This window comes from Ranitomeya imitator, chromosome 1 (genome assembly GCF_032444005.1).
Source record: "Ranitomeya imitator isolate aRanImi1 chromosome 1, aRanImi1.pri, whole genome shotgun sequence".
Lineage (NCBI taxonomy): Eukaryota > Metazoa > Chordata > Amphibia > Anura > Dendrobatidae > Ranitomeya > Ranitomeya imitator.
Window position 1 is genome coordinate 573443651 of NC_091282.1, and position 21374 is coordinate 573465024.

At 44.4% G+C, this 21374-nt stretch overlaps 1 protein-coding gene across 1 annotated transcript; it reads left to right on the plus strand.

The window, feature by feature from the left end:
* Window positions 1–5073: 5073 nt before the first annotated feature.
* On the plus strand, window positions 5074–20672 carry TPGS1 (tubulin polyglutamylase complex subunit 1). The gene is made up of 2 exons (XM_069767825.1): window positions 5074–5477; window positions 19686–20672. The coding sequence occupies exons 1-2, from the start codon at window positions 5143–5145 to the stop codon at window positions 20212–20214; spliced, it is 864 nt and encodes a 287-aa protein (XP_069623926.1). The 5' UTR covers window positions 5074–5142; the 3' UTR covers window positions 20215–20672.
* Window positions 20673–21374: the final 702 nt, after the last annotated feature.

Sequence of the window (21374 nt, forward strand, 5' to 3'; positions counted from 1 at the left end):
CCCCAAGGGTGGTTTGCACGTTAATGACCGGGCCAATTTTTACAATTCTGACCACTGTCCCTTTTTGCGGTTCTAACTCTGGAACGCTTCAACGGATCCTGATGATTCTGACAATGTTTTCTCATGACATATTGTACTTCATGATAATGGTAAAATTTCTTTGATAAGACTTGCGTTTATTTTGTGAAAAAAATTTAAATTTGGTGAAAATTTTGAAAATTTCGCAATTTTCCAAATTTGAATTTTTATGCCCTTAAATCACAGAGATATATCACACAAAATACTTAATAAGTAACATTTCCCACATGTCTACTTTACATCAGCACAATTTTGTTAGGGAGTTATAAGGGTTAAAAGTTGACCAGCAATTTCTCATTTTTACAACACCATTATTTTTTAGGGACCACATCTCATTTGAAGTCATTTTGAGGGGTCTATATGATAGAAAATAACCAAGTGTGACACCATTCTAAAAACTGCACCCCTCAAGGTGCTCAAAACCACATTCAAGAAGTTTATTAACCCTTCAGGTGTTTCACAGGAATTTTTTAATTTGTTTTAAATAAAAATGAACATTTAACTTTTTTTCACACAAAATTTACTTCAGCTCTAATTTGATTTATTTTACCAAGGGTTACAGGAGAAAATGGACCCCAATAGTTGTTGTACAATTTGTCCTGAGTACACCGATACCCCATATGTGGGGGTAAACCACTGTTTGGGCGTATGGCAGAGCTCGGAAGGAAAGGAGCGCCATTTGACTTTTCAATGCAAAATTGACAGGAATTGAGATGGGAAACCATATTGCGTTTGGAGAGCCCTTGATGTGCCTAAACATTGAAACCCCCCACAAGTGACACCATTTTGGAAAGTAGACCCCCTAAGGAACTTATCTAGATGTGTTGTGAGAACTTTGGACCCCCAAGTGTTTCACTACAGTTTATAACACAGAGCCGTGAAAATAAAAAATCATTTTTTTCCCACATAAATGGTTTTTTAGCCCCCCAAATTTTTATTTTCCCAAGGGTAACAAAAGAAATTGGACCCCAAAAGTTGTTGTCCAATTTGTCGTGAGTACGCTGATACCTCATATGTTGGGGTAAACCTCTGTTTCGGCGCACGGGAGAGCTCGGAAGGGAAAGGAGCACTGTTTTACTTTTTCAACGCAGAATTGGCTGGAATTGAGATCAGACGCCATGTCGCGTTTGGAGAGCCCCTGATGTGCCTATACAATGGAAACCCCCCCAATTCTAACTGAAACCCTAACCCTAGCCCCAACCCTAACTCTAGCCCTAATGGGAAAATGGAAATAAATACATTTTTTAAATTTTATTATTTTTCCCTAACTAAGGGGGTAATGAAGGGGGGTTTGATTTACTATTTATAGCGGTTTTTTAGCGGATTTTTATGATTGGCAGCCGTCACAAACTAAAAGACGCTTTTTATTTCAAAAAATAGTTTTTGTGTCTCCACATTTTGAGAGCTATAATTTTTCCATATTTTGGTCCACAGAGTCATGTGAGGTCTTGTTTTTTGCGGGACGAGTTGACTTTTTTTAGTGGTATTATTTTCGGGCACATGACATTTTTTGATCGCTTTTTATTCCGATTTTTGTGAGGCAGAATAACCAAAATCCAGCTATTCATGAATTTCTTTTTTTTTTTTGGGGTGGGGGGGGGGGGGGGGTGGGGGGCTCGTTTATATCATTCCATGTTTGGTAAAATTGATAAACCAGTTTTATTGTTCGGGTCAGTACGATTACAGCGATACCTCATTTACATCATTTTTTTATGTTTTGGTGCTTTTATACGATAAAAACTATTTTATAGAAATATTTTTTTTTTTTTGCATCACTTTATTCTGAGGACTATAACTTTTTTATTTTTTCACTGATGATGCTGTGTGGCGGCTCGTTTTTTGCGGGACAAGATGACGTTTTTAGTGGCACCATGGTTATTTATATCTGTCTTTTTGATTGCGTGTTATTCCACTTTTTATTCAGCTGTATGATAATAAAGCGTTGTTTTTTGTCCCGTTTTTATTTTTTTACCGCGTTCACTGAAGGGGTTAACTAGCAGGACAGTTTTATAGGTGGGGTCATTACGGACGCGGCGATACTAAATATGTGTACTTTTATTGTTTTTTTTTATTTAGATAAAGAAATGTATTTATGGCAACAATATATTTTTTTTAATTTAGGAATTTTTTTTTGTTACTATACACTATACAACATTGCCCCGGGGGGGGGGGGCGGCATCATGTTATAGGGTCAGATCGCTGATCTGACACTTAGCACAGCACTGTGTCAGATCAGCGATCTGACATGCAGGGCTGCAGGATTACCAGCGTTTGCTCTGAGCAGGCGCTGGTAAGCCACCTCCCTGCAGGACCCAGATGCAGCCCCGCGGCTATTTTGGATCCGGGGCCTACAGGGAGAAGAAGGTAGGAGACCCTCGGAGCAACGCGATCACATCGCGTTGCTCCGAGGGTCTCAGGGAAGCACTCAGGGAGCCCCCTCCCTGGGCGATGCTTCCCTATGCCGCTGGAACACTGCAATCATGTTTGATCACAGTGTGCTGGGGTTAGTGTGCCAGGGGCGGTCCGTGACTGCTCCTGGCACATAGTGCCGGATGTCAGCTGCGATAGTCAGCTGACACCCGGCCGCGATCCCCCCGTGAGCGCAGCCGATCGTATATGACGTACTATCCCGTCACTGGGAATTAAGTCCCAGGTCACCTCGATGGGATAGTACGTCATATGGGATTAAGGGGTTAAAATGGGGGACCCCCCAAAAAAATGACATGGGGTCCCCCATAATTAATAACCAGCAAAGGCTATGCAGACAGCTGCGGGCTGATATTCATAGCCTAGGAAGGGGCCATGGATTCTGCCCCCCTGGCTAAAAACATCAGCTCCCAGTGGTCCCAGAAATGGCACATCTCTAAGGGCAGTCCCACACGTCCAGATAATTCCGGTACCGGAATTATCCGTGTCAGTGTGCCCGTGCGTTTCTGTGGCACATCAGTGTGGCACACGTGTGCCCACTGGGTAACACATACGTACCGTGCAGTAGACAGCGCTAAAGTTTAGCGCTGTCCCCCCCACTGATGCTGAAGCCCCATTCATATCTTCCCTGCAGCAGCGTTTGCTGTAGAGAAGATATGAATATTCCTTTTTTTTTTGTTTCTCGTGTTTAAAATAAATATCCATGTCCCCACCCCCCTCCCACCCCCTGTGCGCCCGCCCGCTGTTCTTAAAATACTCACCCGGCTCCCTCGCAGGCTGGCGCTGCTTCCTGTCCTGGCCGAACCTTCTACTGTATGAGCGGTCACGTGGGGCCACTCATTTACAGTAATGAATATGTGGCTCAACCCCTACGGACTGCACACGGACAACGTCTGTGTGCGGTACGTGTTTTACACGGACCCATTGACTTTAATGGGTCCGTGTAATCTGTGCACTCCCACGAACACTGACATGTCTACGTGTTTGGCACACGGAGACACGGTCCGCAAAAAATCAATGACATCTGCACAGATGCATTGATTTCAATGTGTCTACGTGTGTCAGTGGCTCTGGTACGTGAGGAAACTGTCACCTCACGTACCGGAGCCACTGACGTGTGAAACCGACCTAAGATGCGCCAATGCTGGAACTTAGCCTCGCTCTTCCCACTTGCCCTGTAGCGGTGGCAAGTGGGGTAATAGCTGGGAGGGTTGATGTCACCATCAGGTGACATCAAGCCCCGAGGTTAGTAATAGAGAGGCATCAATATGACGCCCCCATTACTAACCCCATAGTCACATTGTAAGAATACACTGACACCCAGAAAAAAGTCCTTTAATTGAAATAAAGACACAAACTCCTTTTAGGCTATGTGCACACGTTGTGGATTCTCTGCGGATTCGCAGTGTTTTTTGCAGTGCAGAAACGCTGCAGATCTGCAATTGATTTACAGTACAATAAAAATCAATGAGAAAAAAAAATGCTGTGCACACTTTGCGGAAAAGAAGTAGCATGTCAATTATTTTTTGTAAATCTGCAGCGTTTTTGTACCCATTCCGTTATATAAAACCGCAGGGGTAAAAAACCGCAGCAAATCCGCAAGAAAACCGCAGCAAAAACGCACAAAAAACGTGATAAATCCGCAGGTGTGTTTTCTGCCAGGAGAGGCAGAATCCGCACCAGAAAGTCCTAAGCCTAATCCGCAACGTGTGCACATAGCCTTAATATTCTTAAACCATAATTACAACCTCGCCTAATTCCACCGGTGCCCTCAATCTCCTGTAATAAAAGTAAAATAAAAAAGCAACAATATACCATACCTGTCCGTCGTTCTGTCCCACGCCGTAATCCATGTCTGGGGGATAATTCGTTTTCAGCCTGGACGGTGCCAAGATGCAACCATCCCGGCTGAAAACCACTGGTGAATGAGCTGCTGGGAGCGCAGCTTGAGTGACTAGCGGTGACGTCACTGAGGCTGCGCTCCCAGCTGGCCTAAACTGCAGTGACCTCTGGACCGTGGAACATTCTGACAGTGATCTGCTGAGAAGACACTGAGCTTGAACTGCGGTGACCTCATCACTGGCATTTTCCCAATGTGATCTGCTTTCCAATCCTTTCCGTAGTTAAAAACAATTGAGAAAAAAATGCTTTTATTATTGCAGCAACCATAAAAGCCTGATCTAAGAAACTCCACAATGAATTAACCCATACCCTACCACGGTAAACTGTGAAATGTGTAAACGCCAGAATTCTTGTTTTGTGCACTGCACCTCCCACGAAAAAGTGAGATAAAAACGATCAAAATAGAGAATCACCACTCAAAAAAACATGTCCTGTCAAAGCTCCATTAACAAACAAAAAAATATCTGAATGTTGCAAGTCTCAGGAGCCGGTGACACAAAGGAAACCTTTTCTTTTTTTAACTTATGATTTAATAAAAACAAAAAAAGAACTATATATTTTTGGGGAAAAAAAGTTATGGCTCTCAGCAAAAGGAGAAAAACCTCAGCAGGTGAAGAAGTCAGTGACAGCTCTAGCGGCGTCCGTGGTTGTCACGGCGACCAATGACGCCATCACTAAGTATGGCCGCCCGGCCGGCTCCTAGGGACGGGTGCCGTAGCGCTGCCCTCACATGAGATGGCGCCTGGCCGGCTTCTCCCACTGACTGGAAGCATGGCGGACAAGAGACGTGGTGTAGCAGGCTCCCCGGGGCCGCGCTCTCAGCCGAGGGCCACCAGCGAGGCGGACTTTCTGGCTCAGGCCGGAGTACGTGACATGCTGCGGTCGGCAGTGCTGAAGCTGCTGGAGGCCAGGCCGGAGGAGCCGCTCGTGTTCCTGGCCGCTTTCTTTGAGAAATTGAGCGTGGGAGCGGCTGGAGGATCCAAGTCCGGTGACCGGGGCTCCCACATACTGGGCCACCAGCGGCTGGGGCATGCGCTGTGGTACCTGAAGCTGGCTCATCACTCGCAGAGGTTGGTCAGGGTGGGGCTGTATGCCAGGGTGGGACAGGCGCTAGGCAGTGCCCACCTAGTCACAGACCAACAGCACTGGCTCTACTGGTAGCCTGCCTGGCACACATCATCCTCATCATCATCATAGTGCCATGTAAGCGCATTGATGTCAGCGTACAATGATGGCTTCACACATCATCATCATCATAGTGCCATGTAAGCGCACCAATGTCAGCGTACAATGATGGCTTCACACATCATCATCATAGTGCCATGTAAGCGCACCAATGTCAGCGTACAATGATGGCTTCACACATCATAATCATAGTGCCATGTAAGCGCACCAATGTCAGCGTACAATGATGGCTTCACACCTCATCATCATCATAGTGCCATGTAAGCGCACCAATGTCAGCGTACAATGATGGCTTCACACATCATCATCATAGTAACGTGTAAGCGCACCAATGTCATCGTACAATGATGGCTTCACACATCATCATCGTGCCGTGTAAGCGCACCAATGATATCAGCGTACAATGATGGCTTCACACATCATCATCATCATAGTGCCATGTAAGCGCACCAATGATATCAGCGTACAATCATGACTTCGCACATCATCATAGTGCCATGTAAGCGCACCAATGATATCAGCGTACAATGATGGCTTCACACATCATCATCATCATAGTGCCATGTAAGCGCACCAATGATATCAGCGTACAATGATGACTTCGCACATCATCATCATCATAGTGCCATGTAAGCACACCAATGATATCAGCTTACAATGATAGCTTCACACATCATCTGTTATGATAGGCAATTCAGTAACACAATGTACATAGCAATCAGAGCACACACAGTGATCTGACAACAACCCAAAATAATAGAACGAGCTCTGAGACGTGGAAACTCTGTAGACCGCAATTCCTAATCCTCTCCAAACACAACTAGAGGCAGCTGAGGATTGCGGCTAAAGCTCCCTATGCAACTCGGCACAGCCTGAGAAACTAACTAGCCTGAAGATAGAAAAATAAGCCTACCTTGCCTCAGAGAAATACCCCAAAGGAAAAGGCAGCCCCCCACATATGACTATGAGTAAGATGAAAAGACAAACGTAGGGATGAAATAGATTCAGCAAAGTGAGGCCCGATATTCTAGACAGAACGAGGATAGGAAAGATAACTTTGCGGTCTACACAAAACCCTAAAGAAAACCACGCAAAGGGGGCAAAAAGACCCTCCGTACCGAACTAACGGCACGGAGGTACACCCTTTGCGTCCCAGAGCTTCCAGCAAAACAAATAGACAAGCTGGACAGAAAAAATAGCAACAAATAGCAAAGAAGCACTTAGCTATGCAGAGCAGCAGGCCACAGGAATGATCCAGAGAAACACAAGTCCAACACTGGAACATTGACAGGAAGCATGGATCAAAGCATCAGGTGGAGTTAAGTAGAGAAGCAGCTAACGACCTCACCAGATCACCTGAGGGAGGAAACTCAGAAGCTGCAGTACCACTTTTCTCCACAAACGGAAGCTCCCAGAGAGAATCAGCCGAAGTACCACTTGTGACCACAGGAGTGAACTCTGCCACAGAATTCACAACAATCATCATCATCATAGTGCCATGTAAGTGCACCAATGATATCAGCTTACAATGATGGCTTCACACATCATCATCATAGTGCCATGTAAGCGCATTGGTGTCAGCATACAATGATGACTTCACACATCATCATCATAGTGCCGTGTAAGCGCACCAATGATATCAGCGTACAATGATGACTTCGCACATCATCATCATCATAGTGCCATGTAAGCGCACCAATGATATCAGCGTACAATGATGGCTTCACACATCATCATCATCATCATAGTGCCATCTAAGCGCACCAATGATATCAGCTTACAATGATTGCTTCACACATCATCATCATAGTGCCATGTAAGCGCACCAATGATATCAGCGTACAATGATGGCTTCACACATCATCATCATCATAGTGCCATGTAAGCGCACCAATGATATCAGCGTACAATGATGACTTCGCACATCATCATCATCATAGTGCCATGTAAGCGCACCAATGATATCAGCGTACAATGATGGCTTCACACATCATCATCATCATAGTGCCATGTAAGCGCACCAATGATATCAGCGTACAATGATGGCTTCACACATCATCATCATCATAGTGCCATGTAAGCGCACCAATGATATCAGCGTACAATGATGGCTTCACACATCATCATCATAGTGCCGTGTAAGCGCACCAATGATATCAACGTACAATGATGGCTTCACACATCATCATCATAGTGCCATGTAAGCGCACTAATGATATCAGCGTACAATGATGGCTTCACACATCATCATCATCATAGTGCCATGTAAGCGCACCAATGATGTCAGCGTACAATGATGACTTCGCACATCATCATCATCATAGTGCCATGTAAGCGCACCAATGATATCAGCGTACAATGATGGCTTCACACATCATCATAGTGCCATGTAAGCACACCAATGATATCAGCGTACAATGATGGCTTCACACATCATCATCATCATAGTGCCATGTAAGCGCACCAATGATATCAGCGTACAATGATGACTTCGCACATCATCATCATCATAGTGCCATGTAAGCGCACCAATGATATCAGCGTACAATGATGACTACACACATCATCATCATCATAGTGCCATGTAAGTGCACCAATGATATCAGCGTACAATGATGGCTTCACACATCATCATCATAGTGCCATGTAAGTGCACCAATGATATCAGCGTACAATGATGGCTTCACACATCATCATCATAGTGCCATGTAAGTGCACCAATGATATCAGCTTACAATGATGGCTTCACACATCATCATCATAGTGCCATGTAAGCGCATTGATGTCAGCATACAATGATGACTTCACACATCATCATCATAGTGCCGTGTAAGCGCACCAATGATATCAGCGTATAATGATGGCTTCACACATCATCATCATCATAGTGCTGTGTAAGCGCACCAATGATGTCAGCGTACATTGATGGCTTCACACATCATCATCATCATAGTGCCGTGTAAGCGCACCAATGATGTCAGCGTACAATGATGGCTTCACACATCATCATCATCATAGTGCCATGTAAGCGCACCAATGATATCAGCGTACAATGATGGCTTCACACATCATCATCATCATAGTGCCATGTAAGCGCACCAATGATATCAGCTTACAATGATGGCTTCACACATCATCATCATAGTGCCATGTAAGCGCATTGATGTCAGCATACAATGATGACTTCACACATCATCATCATAGTGCCGTGTAAGCGCACCAATGATATCAGCGTATAATGATGGCTTCACACATCATCATCATCATAGTGCTGTGTAAGCGCACCAATGATGTCAGCGTACATTGATGGCTTCACACATCATCATCATCATAGTGCCGTGTAAGCGCACCAATGATGTCAGCGTACAATGATGGCTTCACACATCATCATCATCATAGTGCCGTGTAAGCGCACCAATGATATCAGCGTACAATGATGGCTTCACACATCATCATAGTGCCGTGTAAGCGCACCAATGATGTCAGCGTACAATGATGGCTTCACACATCATCATCATCATAGTGCCGTGTAAGCGCACCAATGATGTCAGCGTACAATGATAGCTTCACACATCATCATCATCATAGTGCCGTGTAAGCGCACCAATGATATCGGCGTACAATGATGACTTCACACATCATAATCATAGTGCCATGTAAGCGCACCAATGATGTCAGCATACAATGATGACTTCACACATCATAATCATAGTGCCATGTAAGCGCACCAATGATGTCAGCATACAATGATGGCTTCACACATCATCATCATCATCATAGTGCCATGTAAGTGCACCAATGATATCAGCGTACAATGATGGCTTCACACATCATCATCATAGTGCTGTGTAAGCGCACCAATGTCAGCATACAATGATGGCTTCACACATCATCATCATAGTGCCATGTAAGCGCATCGATGTCAGCATACAATGATGACTTCACACATCATCATCATCATAGTGCCATGTAAGCGCACCAATGATGTCAGCGTACAATGATGGCTTCACACATCATCATCATAGTGCCGTGTAAGCACATCGATGTCAGCATACAATGATGGCTTCACACATCATCATCATAGTGCCGTGTAAGCGCACCAATGATATCAGCGTACAATGATGACTTCACACATCATCATCATCATAGTGCCGTGTAAGCGCACCAATGATGTCAGCGTACAATGATGGCTTCACACATCATCATCATCATAGTGCCATGTAAGCGCACCAATGATATCAGCATACAATGATGGCTTCACACATCATCATCGTAGTGCCGTGTAAGCGCACCAATGATATCAGCATACAATGATGGCTTCACACATCATCATCATAGTGCCATGTAAGTGCACCAATGATGTCAGCATACAATGATGACTTCACACATCATAATCATAGTGCCGTGTAAGCGCACCAATGATATCAGCGTACAATGATGGCTTCACACATCATCATCATCATAGTGCCATGTAAGCGCACCAATGATATCAGCGTACAATGATGGCTTCACACATCATCATCATAGTGCCATGTAAGCACACCAATGATATCAGCTTACAATGATGACTTCACACATCATCTGTTATGATAGGCAATTCAGTAACACAATGTACATAGCGATCAGAGCACACACAGTGATCTGACAACAACCCAAAATAATAGAACGAGCTCTGAGACGTGGAAACTCTGTAGACCGCAATTCCTAATCCTCTCCAAACACAACTAGAGGCAGCTGAGGATTGCGCTTAAAGCTCCCTATGCAACTCGGCACAGCCTGAGAAACTAACTAGCCTGAAGATAGAAAAATAAGCCTACCTTGCCTCAGAGAAATACCCCAAAGGAAAAGGCAGCCCCCCACATATGACTATGAGTAAGATGAAAAGACAAACGTAGGGATGAAATAGATTCAGCAAAGTGAGGCCCGATATTCTAGACAGAACGAGGATAGGAAAGATAACTTTGCGGTCTACACAAAACCCTAAAGAAAACCACGCAAAGGGGGCAAAAAGACCCTCCGTACCGAACTAACGGCACGGAGGTACACCCTTTGCGTCCCAGAGCTTCCAGCAAAACAAATAGACAAGCTGGACAGAAAAAATAGCAACAAATAGCAAAGAAGCACTTAGCTATGCAGAGCAGCAGGCCACAGGAATGATCCAGAGAAACACAAGTCCAACACTGGAACATTGACAGGAAGCATGGATCAAAGCATCAGGTGGAGTTAAGTAGAGAAGCAGCTAACGACCTCACCAGATCACCTGAGGGAGGAAACTCAGAAGCTGCAGTACCACTTTTCTCCACAAACGGAAGCTCCCAGAGAGAATCAGCCGAAGTACCACTTGTGACCACAGGAGTGAACTCTGCCACAGAATTCACAACAATCATCATCATCATAGTGCCATGTAAGTGCACCAATGATATCAGCTTACAATGATGGCTTCACACATCATCATCATAGTGCCATGTAAGCGCATTGGTGTCAGCATACAATGATGACTTCACACATCATCATCATAGTGCCGTGTAAGCGCACCAATGATATCAGCATACAATGATGACTTCGCACATCATCATCATCATAGTGCCATGTAAGCGCACCAATGATATCAGCGTACAATGATGGCTTCACACATCATCATCATCATCATAGTGCCATCTAAGCGCACCAATGATATCAGCTTACAATGATTGCTTCACACATCATCATCATAGTGCCATGTAAGCGCACCAATGATATCAGCGTACAATGATGGCTTCACACATCATCATCATCATAGTGCCATGTAAGCGCACCAATGATATCAGCGTACAATGATGACTTCGCACATCATCATCATCATAGTGCCATGTAAGCGCACCAATGATATCAGCGTACAATGATGGCTTCACACATCATCATCATCATAGTGCCATGTAAGCGCACCAATGATATCAGCGTACAATGATGGCTTCACACATCATCATCATCATAGTGCCATGTAAGCGCACCAATGATATCAGCGTACAATGATGGCTTCACACATCATCATCATAGTGCCGTGTAAGCGCACCAATGATATCAACGTACAATGATGGCTTCACACATCATCATCATAGTGCCATGTAAGCGCACTAATGATATCAGCGTACAATGATGGCTTCACACATCATCATCATAGTGCCATGTAAGCGCACCAATGATGTCAGCGTACAATGATGACTTCGCACATCATCATCATCATAGTGCCATGTAAGCGCACCAATGATATCAGCGTACAATGATGGCTTCACACATCATCATAGTGCCATGTAAGCACACCAATGATATCAGCGTACAATGATGGCTTCACACATCATCATCATCATAGTGCCATGTAAGCGTACCAATGATATCAGCGTACAATGATGACTTCGCACATCATCATCATCATAGTGCCATGTAAGCGCACCAATGATATCAGCGTACAATGATGACTACACACATCATCATCATCATAGTGCCATGTAAGTGCACCAATGATATCAGCGTACAATGATGGCTTCACACATCATCATCATAGTGCCATGTAAGTGCACCAATGATATCAGCGTACAATGATGGCTTCACACATCATCATCATAGTGCCATGTAAGTGCACCAATGATATCAGCTTACAATGATGGCTTCACACATCATCATCATAGTGCCATGTAAGCGCATTGATGTCAGCATACAATGATGACTTCACACATCATCATCATAGTGCCGTGTAAGCGCACCAATGATATCAGCGTATAATGATGGCTTCACACATCATCATCATCATAGTGCTGTGTAAGCGCACCAATGATGTCAGCGTACATTGATGGCTTCACACATCATCATCATCATAGTGCCGTGTAAGCGCACCAATGATGTCAGCGTACAATGATGGCTTCACACATCATCATCATCATAGTGCCATGTAAGTGCACCAATGATATCAGCTTACAATGATGGCTTCACACATCATCATCATAGTGCCATGTAAGCGCATTGATGTCAGCATACAATGATGACTTCACACATCATCATCATAGTGCCGTGTAAGCGCACCAATGATATCAGCGTATAATGATGGCTTCACACATCATCATCATCATAGTGCTGTGTAAGCGCACCAATGATGTCAGCGTACATTGATGGCTTCACACATCATCATCATCATAGTGCCGTGTAAGCGCACCAATGATGTCAGCGTACAATGATGGCTTCACACATCATCATCATCATAGTGCCGTGTAAGCGCACCAATGATATCAGCGTACAATGATGGCTTCACACATCATCATAGTGCCGTGTAAGCGCACCAATGATGTCAGCGTACAATGATGGCTTCACACATCATCATCATCATAGTGCCGTGTAAGCGCACCAATGATGTCAGCGTACAATGATAGCTTCACACATCATCATCATCATAGTGCCGTGTAAGCGCACCAATGATATCGGCGTACAATGATGACTTCACACATCATAATCATAGTGCCATGTAAGCGCACCAATGATGTCAGCATACAATGATGACTTCACACATCATAATCATAGTGCCATGTAAGCGCACCAATGATGTCAGCATACAATGATGGCTTCACACATCATCATCATCATCATAGTGCCATGTAAGTGCACCAATGATATCAGCGTACAATGATGGCTTCACACATCATCATCATAGTGCTGTGTAAGCGCACCAATGTCAGCATACAATGATGGCTTCACACATCATCATCATAGTGCCATGTAAGCGCATCGATGTCAGCATACAATGATGACTTCACACATCATCATCATCATAGTGCCATGTAAGCGCACCAATGATGTCAGCGTACAATGATGGCTTCACACATCATCATCATAGTGCCGTGTAAGCACATCGATGTCAGCATACAATGATGGCTTCACACATCATCATCATAGTGCCGTGTAAGCGCACCAATGATATCAGCGTACAATGATGACTTCACACATCATCATCATCATAGTGCCGTGTAAGCGCACCAATGATGTCAGCGTACAATGATGGCTTCACACATCATCATCATCATAGTGCCATGTAAGCGCACCAATGATATCAGCATACAATGATGGCTTCACACATCATCATCGTAGTGCCGTGTAAGCGCACCAATGATATCAGCATACAATGATGGCTTCACACATCATCATCATAGTGCCATGTAAGTGCACCAATGATGTCAGCATACAATGATGACTTCACACATCATAATCATAGTGCCGTGTAAGCGCACCAATGATATCAGCGTACAATGATGGCTTCACACATCATCATCATCATAGTGCCATGTAAGCGCACCAATGATATCAGCGTACAATGATGGCTTCACACATCATCATCATAGTGCCATGTAAGCACACCAATGATATCAGCTTACAATGATGACTTCACACATCATCTGTTATGATAGGCAATTCAGTAACACAATGTACATAGCGATCAGAGCACACACAGTGATCTGACAACAACCCAAAATAATAGAACGAGCTCTGAGACGTGGAAACTCTGTAGACCGCAATTCCTAATCCTCTCCAAACACAACTAGAGGCAGCTGAGGATTGCGCTTAAAGCTCCCTATGCAACTCGGCACAGCCTGAGAAACTAACTAGCCTGAAGATAGAAAAATAAGCCTACCTTGCCTCAGAGAAATACCCCAAAGGAAAAGGCAGCCCCCCACATATGACTATGAGTAAGATGAAAAGACAAACGTAGGGATGAAATAGATTCAGCAAAGTGAGGCCCGATATTCTAGACAGAACGAGGATAGGAAAGATAACTTTGCGGTCTACACAAAACCCTAAAGAAAACCACGCAAAGGGGGCAAAAAGACCCTCCGTACCGAACTAACGGCACGGAGGTACACCCTTTGCGTCCCAGAGCTTCCAGCAAAACAAATAGACAAGCTGGACAGAAAAAATAGCAACAAATAGCAAAGAAGCACTTAGCTATGCAGAGCAGCAGGCCACAGGAATGATCCAGAGAAACACAAGTCCAACACTGGAACATTGACAGGAAGCATGGATCAAAGCATCAGGTGGAGTTAAGTAGAGAAGCAGCTAACGACCTCACCAGATCACCTGAGGGAGGAAACTCAGAAGCTGCAGTACCACTTTTCTCCACAAACGGAAGCTCCCAGAGAGAATCAGCCGAAGTACCACTTGTGACCACAGGAGTGAACTCTGCCACAGAATTCACAACAATCATCATCATCATAGTGCCATGTAAGTGCACCAATGATATCAGCATACAATGATGGCTTCACACATCATCATAGTGCCGTGTAAGCGCACCAATGATGTCAGCGTACAATGATGGCTTCACACATCATCATCATCATAGTGCCGTGTAAGCGCACCAATGATGTCAGCGTACAATGATGGCTTCACACATCATCATCATCATAGTGCCGTGTAAGCGCACCAATGATATCGGCGTACAATGATGACTTCACACATCATAATCATAGTGCCATGTAAGCGCACCAATGATGTCAGCATACAATGATGACTTCACACATCATAATCATAGTGCCATGTAAGCGCACCAATGATGTCAGCATACAATGATGGCTTCACACATCATCATCATCATCATAGTGCCATGTAAGTGCACCAATGATATCAGCGTACAATGATGGCTTCACACATCATCATCATAGTGCTGTGTAAGCGCACCAATGTCAGCATACAATGATGGCTTCACACATCATTATCATAGTGCCATGTAAGCGCATCGATGTCAGCATACAATGATGACTTCACACATCATCATCATCATAGTGCCATGTAAGCGCACCAATGATGTCAGCGTACAATGATGGCTTCACACATCATCATCATAGTGCCGTGTAAGCACATCGATGTCAGCATACAATGATTGCTTCACACATCATCATCATAGTGCCATGTAAGCGCACCAATGATATCAGCGTACAATGATGACTTCACACATCATCATCATAGTGCCATGTAAGCACACCAATGATGTCAGCGTACAATGATGGCTTCACACATCATCATCATCATAGTGCCGTGTAAGCGCACCAATGATATCAGCGTACAATGATGACTTCACACATCATCATCATCATAGTGCCGTGTAAGCGCACCAATGATGTCAGCATACAATGATGGCTTCACACATCATCATCATCGTAGTGCCGTGTAAGCGCACCAATGATATCAGCATACAATGATGGCTTCACACATCATCATCATAGTGCCATGTAAGTGCACCAATGATGTCAGCATACAATGATGACTTCACACATCATAATCATAGTGCCGTGTAAGCGCACCAATGATGTCAGCGTACAATGATGGCTTCACACATCATCATCATCATAGTGCCGTGTAAGCGCACCAATGATGTCAGCGTACAATGATGGCTTCACACATCATCATCATCATAGTGCCGTGTAAGCGCACCAATGATATCGGCGTACAATGATGACTTCACACATCATAATCATAGTGCCATGTAAGCGCACCAATGATGTCAGCATACAATGATGACTTCACACATCATAATCATAGTGCCATGTAAGCGCACCAATGATGTCAGCATACAATGATGGCTTCACACATCATCATCATCATCATAGTGCCATGTAAGTGCACCAATGATATCAGCGTACAATGATGGCTTCACACCTCATCATCATAGTGCTGTGTAAGCACACCAATGTCAGCATACAATGATGGCTTCACACATCATCATCATAGTGCCATGTAAGTGCATCGATGTCAGCATACAATGATGACTTCACACATCATCATCGTCATAGTGCCATGTAAGCGCACCAATGATGTCAGCGTACAATGATGGCTTCACACATCATCATCATAGTGCCGTGTAAGCACATCGATGTCAGCATACAATGATGGCTTCACACATCATCATCATAGTGCCATGTAAGCGCACCAATGATATCAGCGTACAATGATGACTTCACACATCATCATCATAGTGCCATGTAAGCACACCAATGATGTCAGCGTACAATGATGGCTTCACACATCATCATCATCATAGTGCCGTGTAAGCGCACCAATGATATCAGCGTACAATGATGACTTCACACATCATCATCATCATCATAGTGCCGTGTAAGCGCACCAATGATGTCAGCATACAATGATGGCTTCACACATCATCATCATCGTAGTGCCGTGTAAGCGCACCAATGATATCAGCATACAATGATGGCTTCACACATCATCATCATAGTGCCATGTAAGTGCACCAATGATGTCAGCATACAATGATGACTTCACACATCATAATCATAGTGCCGTGTAAGCGCACCAATGATGTCAGCATACAATGATGGCTTCACACATCATCATCATAGTGCCGTGTAAGCGCACCAATGATATCAGCGTACAATGATGGCTTCACACATCATCATAGTGCCATGTAAGCACACCAATGATGTCAGCGTACAATGATGACTTCACACATCATCATAGTGCCATGTAAGCACACCAATGATGTCAGCGTACAATGATGACTTCACACATCATCATAGTGCCATGTAAGCGCACCAATGATGTCAGCGTACAATGATGACTTCACACATCATCATCATAGTGCCATGTAAGCGCACCAATGATGTCAGCATACAATGATGGCTTCACACATCATAATCATCATCATAGTGCCATGTAAGCGCACCAATGATGTCAGCGTACAATGATGACTTCACACGTCATCATCATAGTGCCGTGTAAGTGCATCGATGTCAGCATACAATGATGGCTTCACACATCATCATCATAGTGCCATGTAAGCGCACCTATGATGTCAGCGTACAATGATGACTTCACACATCATCATAGTGCCGTGTAAGCGCACCAATGATGTCAGCGTACAATGATGGCTTCACACATCATCATAGTGCCATGTAAGCGCACCAATGATATCAGCGTACAATGATGGCTTCACACATCATCATCATAGTGCCATGTAAGCGCACCAATGATGTCAGCGTACAATGATGACTTCACACATCATCATAGTGCCATGTAAGCGCACCAATGATGTCAGCGTACAATGATGACTTCACACATCATCATCATGCCATGTGTTGTGGATTCTGTTTTTGGGCTCCCTCTGGTGGTTACAGATGGTACTGGGTGACTTGTGTTCTCTTCGGTCTCTGGTGTCCACCTGTTCTATCAGGATATGGGAGTTTCCTATTTAACTTGGCTTTCTTGTCATTTCCTCGCCGGCGATCAATGTAATCAGTGTGTCTTGTTACCTCTGCTTTCCGCTTCAGTAATCTTCAGGACAAGCTAAGTTTTTGTTTTTCCTGTTCCACGTTTTGCTTTATTTTTGTTTTAGTCCAGCTTGCAGTTATGTGATTCCTTGTTGCTGGTTGCTCTAGTGGGCTGATATTACTCCTCATGTTCCATGAGTTGGCACATGAGTTCAGGTAATTTCAGGATGGTTTTTTTTGTAGGGTTTTTCGCTGACCGCGCAGTTCACTTTTGTATCCTCTGCTATCTAGTTTTAGCGGGCCTCATTTTGCTGAATCTGTTTTCATTACTACGTATGTGCTTTCCTCTCATTTCACCGTCATTACATGTGGGGGGCTGCTATTTCTGTGGGGTGTTTCTCTGGAGGCAAGAGAGGTCTTTGTTTCTTCTAAATAGGGGAAGCTAGTCCTTCGGCTGGCGCGAGACATCTAGAATCATCGTAGGCACGTTCCCCGTCTACTGCTAGTGTTGTGAATTAGGTTCAGGATCGCGGTCAGCTCAGTTTCCATCACCCTAGAGCTTGTTCTGTTTTTTGTGTGCTTGTCCTTTTGTGATCCCCTGCCATTGGGATCATGACAGCCATGTAAGCGCACCAATGATGTCAGCATACAATGATGGCTTCACACATCATCATCATAGTGCCGTGTAAGCGCACCAATGATGTCAGCGTACAATGATGACTTCACACATCATCATCATGCCATGTAAGCGCACCAATGATGTCAGCATACAATGATGGCTTCATACATCATCATCATAGTGCCATGTAAGCGCATCGATGTCAGCGTACAATGATGACTTCACACATCATCATCATGCCATGTAAGCGCACCAATGATGTCAGCATACAATGATGGCTTCACACATCATCATCATAGTGCCGTGTAAGCGCACCAATGTTAGCGTACAATGATGACTTCACATATCATCATAGTGCCGTGTAAGCGCACCAATGATGTCAGCATACAATGATGACTTCGCACATCATCATCATAATGCCATGCAAGCGCACCAATGATGTCAGCATACAATAATGATTTCACACATCATCATAGTGCCGTGTAAGCGCATCAGTGTCAGCGTACAATGATGACTTCACACATCATCATCATCATGCCATGTAAGCGCACCAATGTCAGCATACAATGATGGCTTCACGCATCATCATCATAGTGCCATGTAAGTGCACCAATGATGTCCGCATACAGTGATGACTTCACACATCATTATCATCGTGCAATTTGAATGCACCAATGTTGGCGTACAATGATGACTTCACACATTAACATCATAGTGCCATGTAAGCGCACCGATGACATCAGCGTACAATGATGACTTCACAGTGCCGTGTAAGCGCACCAATGTCAGTGTACAATGATGACTTCAGTTCACACATCATCATCACAGTGCCATGTAAGTGCACTGATATCATAGTGTCATAAAACCTAGTACAGATAAAACCTATTCCGAGGATGCTCGCTCATCACTACTAAATACACATATTTAACAAATATGAGTGACTGTGCTAATCAGACACGTTCACCATCACTGCTGAAGTTACAAGTGGTGCGAATTATGGTATAACGTTCCATTCCTGAAATGTGTGTGCCTGTTGCAGCTCCTACTTCACTGGTGTAACATGGCTGCCTGTCTCTAGGTGTATGGATTAGGGGCTCCTGCACACTTATTCAAGTAACAGTGGGACCGTCAAGCATGGACCACAACCGATCATACGATAAAACCATGCAGCCATATGCATCAGACAGTATGAGGGAAAGGAGTGTTTCACATACATTATCTGTTTCTCTGTACAGAACTGCCTTCAACAATAACCTCACCATTGCATATGATGGCCTCAGTGCTGGGGGAAGAAAGAGAAAGCCTGGCCTGAATGGAAAGACATACAGTGAGGTCCTGTCCAGGATTTGTCAGGACGGCGACCTCCCTACGGAGATATCCTCTTCTCTTCTGAAGAAGATCCAGTGCCGAGATCATGAAGCTGTTCCCTTTGATGTATTCCGTTATGGGGTGCTCACCTGCTTTGTGTTGGTGGAGTTCATAACTAAAGCAGATGCTCTGTTTAATATTCTAGATGGTGGCAACCAGTCGGACCAAAGGCTGTGCCAGGCTGTGCTGGACACTTTAGAAGAAGCACTTACTGCTAGTGACTTATCTGTGCCAGCTAGCTACCTGGAGGCTGGCTCCAAACTAGGACCTGACTGTTTGGCCATCGCTATGGACCGAGCTCTCCAGAACAAAAAGCCTGGTATTCCTATGGAGCGCGGTGAATTTTTGAAAGAAGCATGCTTGCTGTTCCTTGACAAAGTCAAACCAGTTCAATGAATGATCTGTGCGCCATGTTGTCTTCTTACCACCTGATGGCGTAATGTTTTGCACTCCTTCACGTTAAATGACCTAACTTGTGAGGTGATAACCCAAGTTCTACCAGCCGTCTCTGGTACTCTAGCTGTTGTGAAACTACATCTGCATTCCTGTGGCCCATCTAGGCATATTTAGAGTTTAACAACAGCTGAAGTACTGAAGGTTGCTGATCCCTGTTCTTTATTATATAGTTGTATCCTAGCTATGTCACATATCGAAAGAGTTTTCTTTTCCAGGTTGGTTTCATTCTTGGCTGATGGACAGTTTGCGTATGGGAGGGCTTTCTACTCAAGATATTAGACAGGGCAGGGTAGCTCTTACTCTGGGGTGTTCAGCATGCCCTATATGACCCTCTGTTGACTAAAAAAGGCTGTTTAATGATGTTTTTCTACTGCAATAAATGTTTGGTTTCCCAATAACAGTTCATTGTCAGGGATGGGGGGCGATATCTTTAAAGGGAATCTGTCTTCTGCTTCTTGCTGCCCAAACTACGGGCAGCATGAATCTGAGCCTGGCTGCCCGATTGTTAGAGGATCCGACCAGGGACACCCGACCGGCTTTTCCCAGCGCTGCTAGAGGTGATTGATGGGTCTCCCCCATTGTGAGAGACCTGTTATTCACCTGGTGCAGAGCGGGAAGAAGCCGGTCGGGGACAGCGCCGGACTCGTCTCATCACTGGCTATGGTCCCCAGCCGGATCTCCTAATTACTGGATATTTTCTCTGAAATGCCGGAGAATTTCAGTAGAAAATAATTGTGCAGCCCGGCTCTTGAGTCATACTGTCTACGGTTTGGGCAGCATGAATTGTGTGATGTGTTCCCTTTAAATTATAGGGGGTCACGCTACACGGTCCGACCCTTCTTAGGCTTATTTCACACTTTTTGATGCAGAATATAACGGAAAGCTTCACCTGTCGCTACATTTTCATGTTTAGGTTTTTTTATGCAGTTTTTGAAGCAAAAGTAGCCTAAATTCAGGGAAATATAATATGCAAATTGCCTCTTCTGGAAAAAAGAGGACTTAAACTCTATAGCGCCACCTGTTGGAAGGGACAAACCTTTCAGGTTATTACACCGTACCTAGCACATAACAGGCTCCATTGGTTCTTAAATGTGCATGGG

Excerpts from the sequence above, each read along its gene's own strand:
- TPGS1 (XM_069767825.1), top strand. The coding sequence starts at position 5,143 with ATGGCGCCTGGCCGGCTTCTCCCACTGACTGGAAGCATGGCGGACAAG. Across the intron at positions 5,478-19,685 it reads CTGGCTCATCACTCGCAGAG|AACTGCCTTCAACAATAACC; the intron begins GTTGGTCAGGGT and ends TTCTCTGTACAG.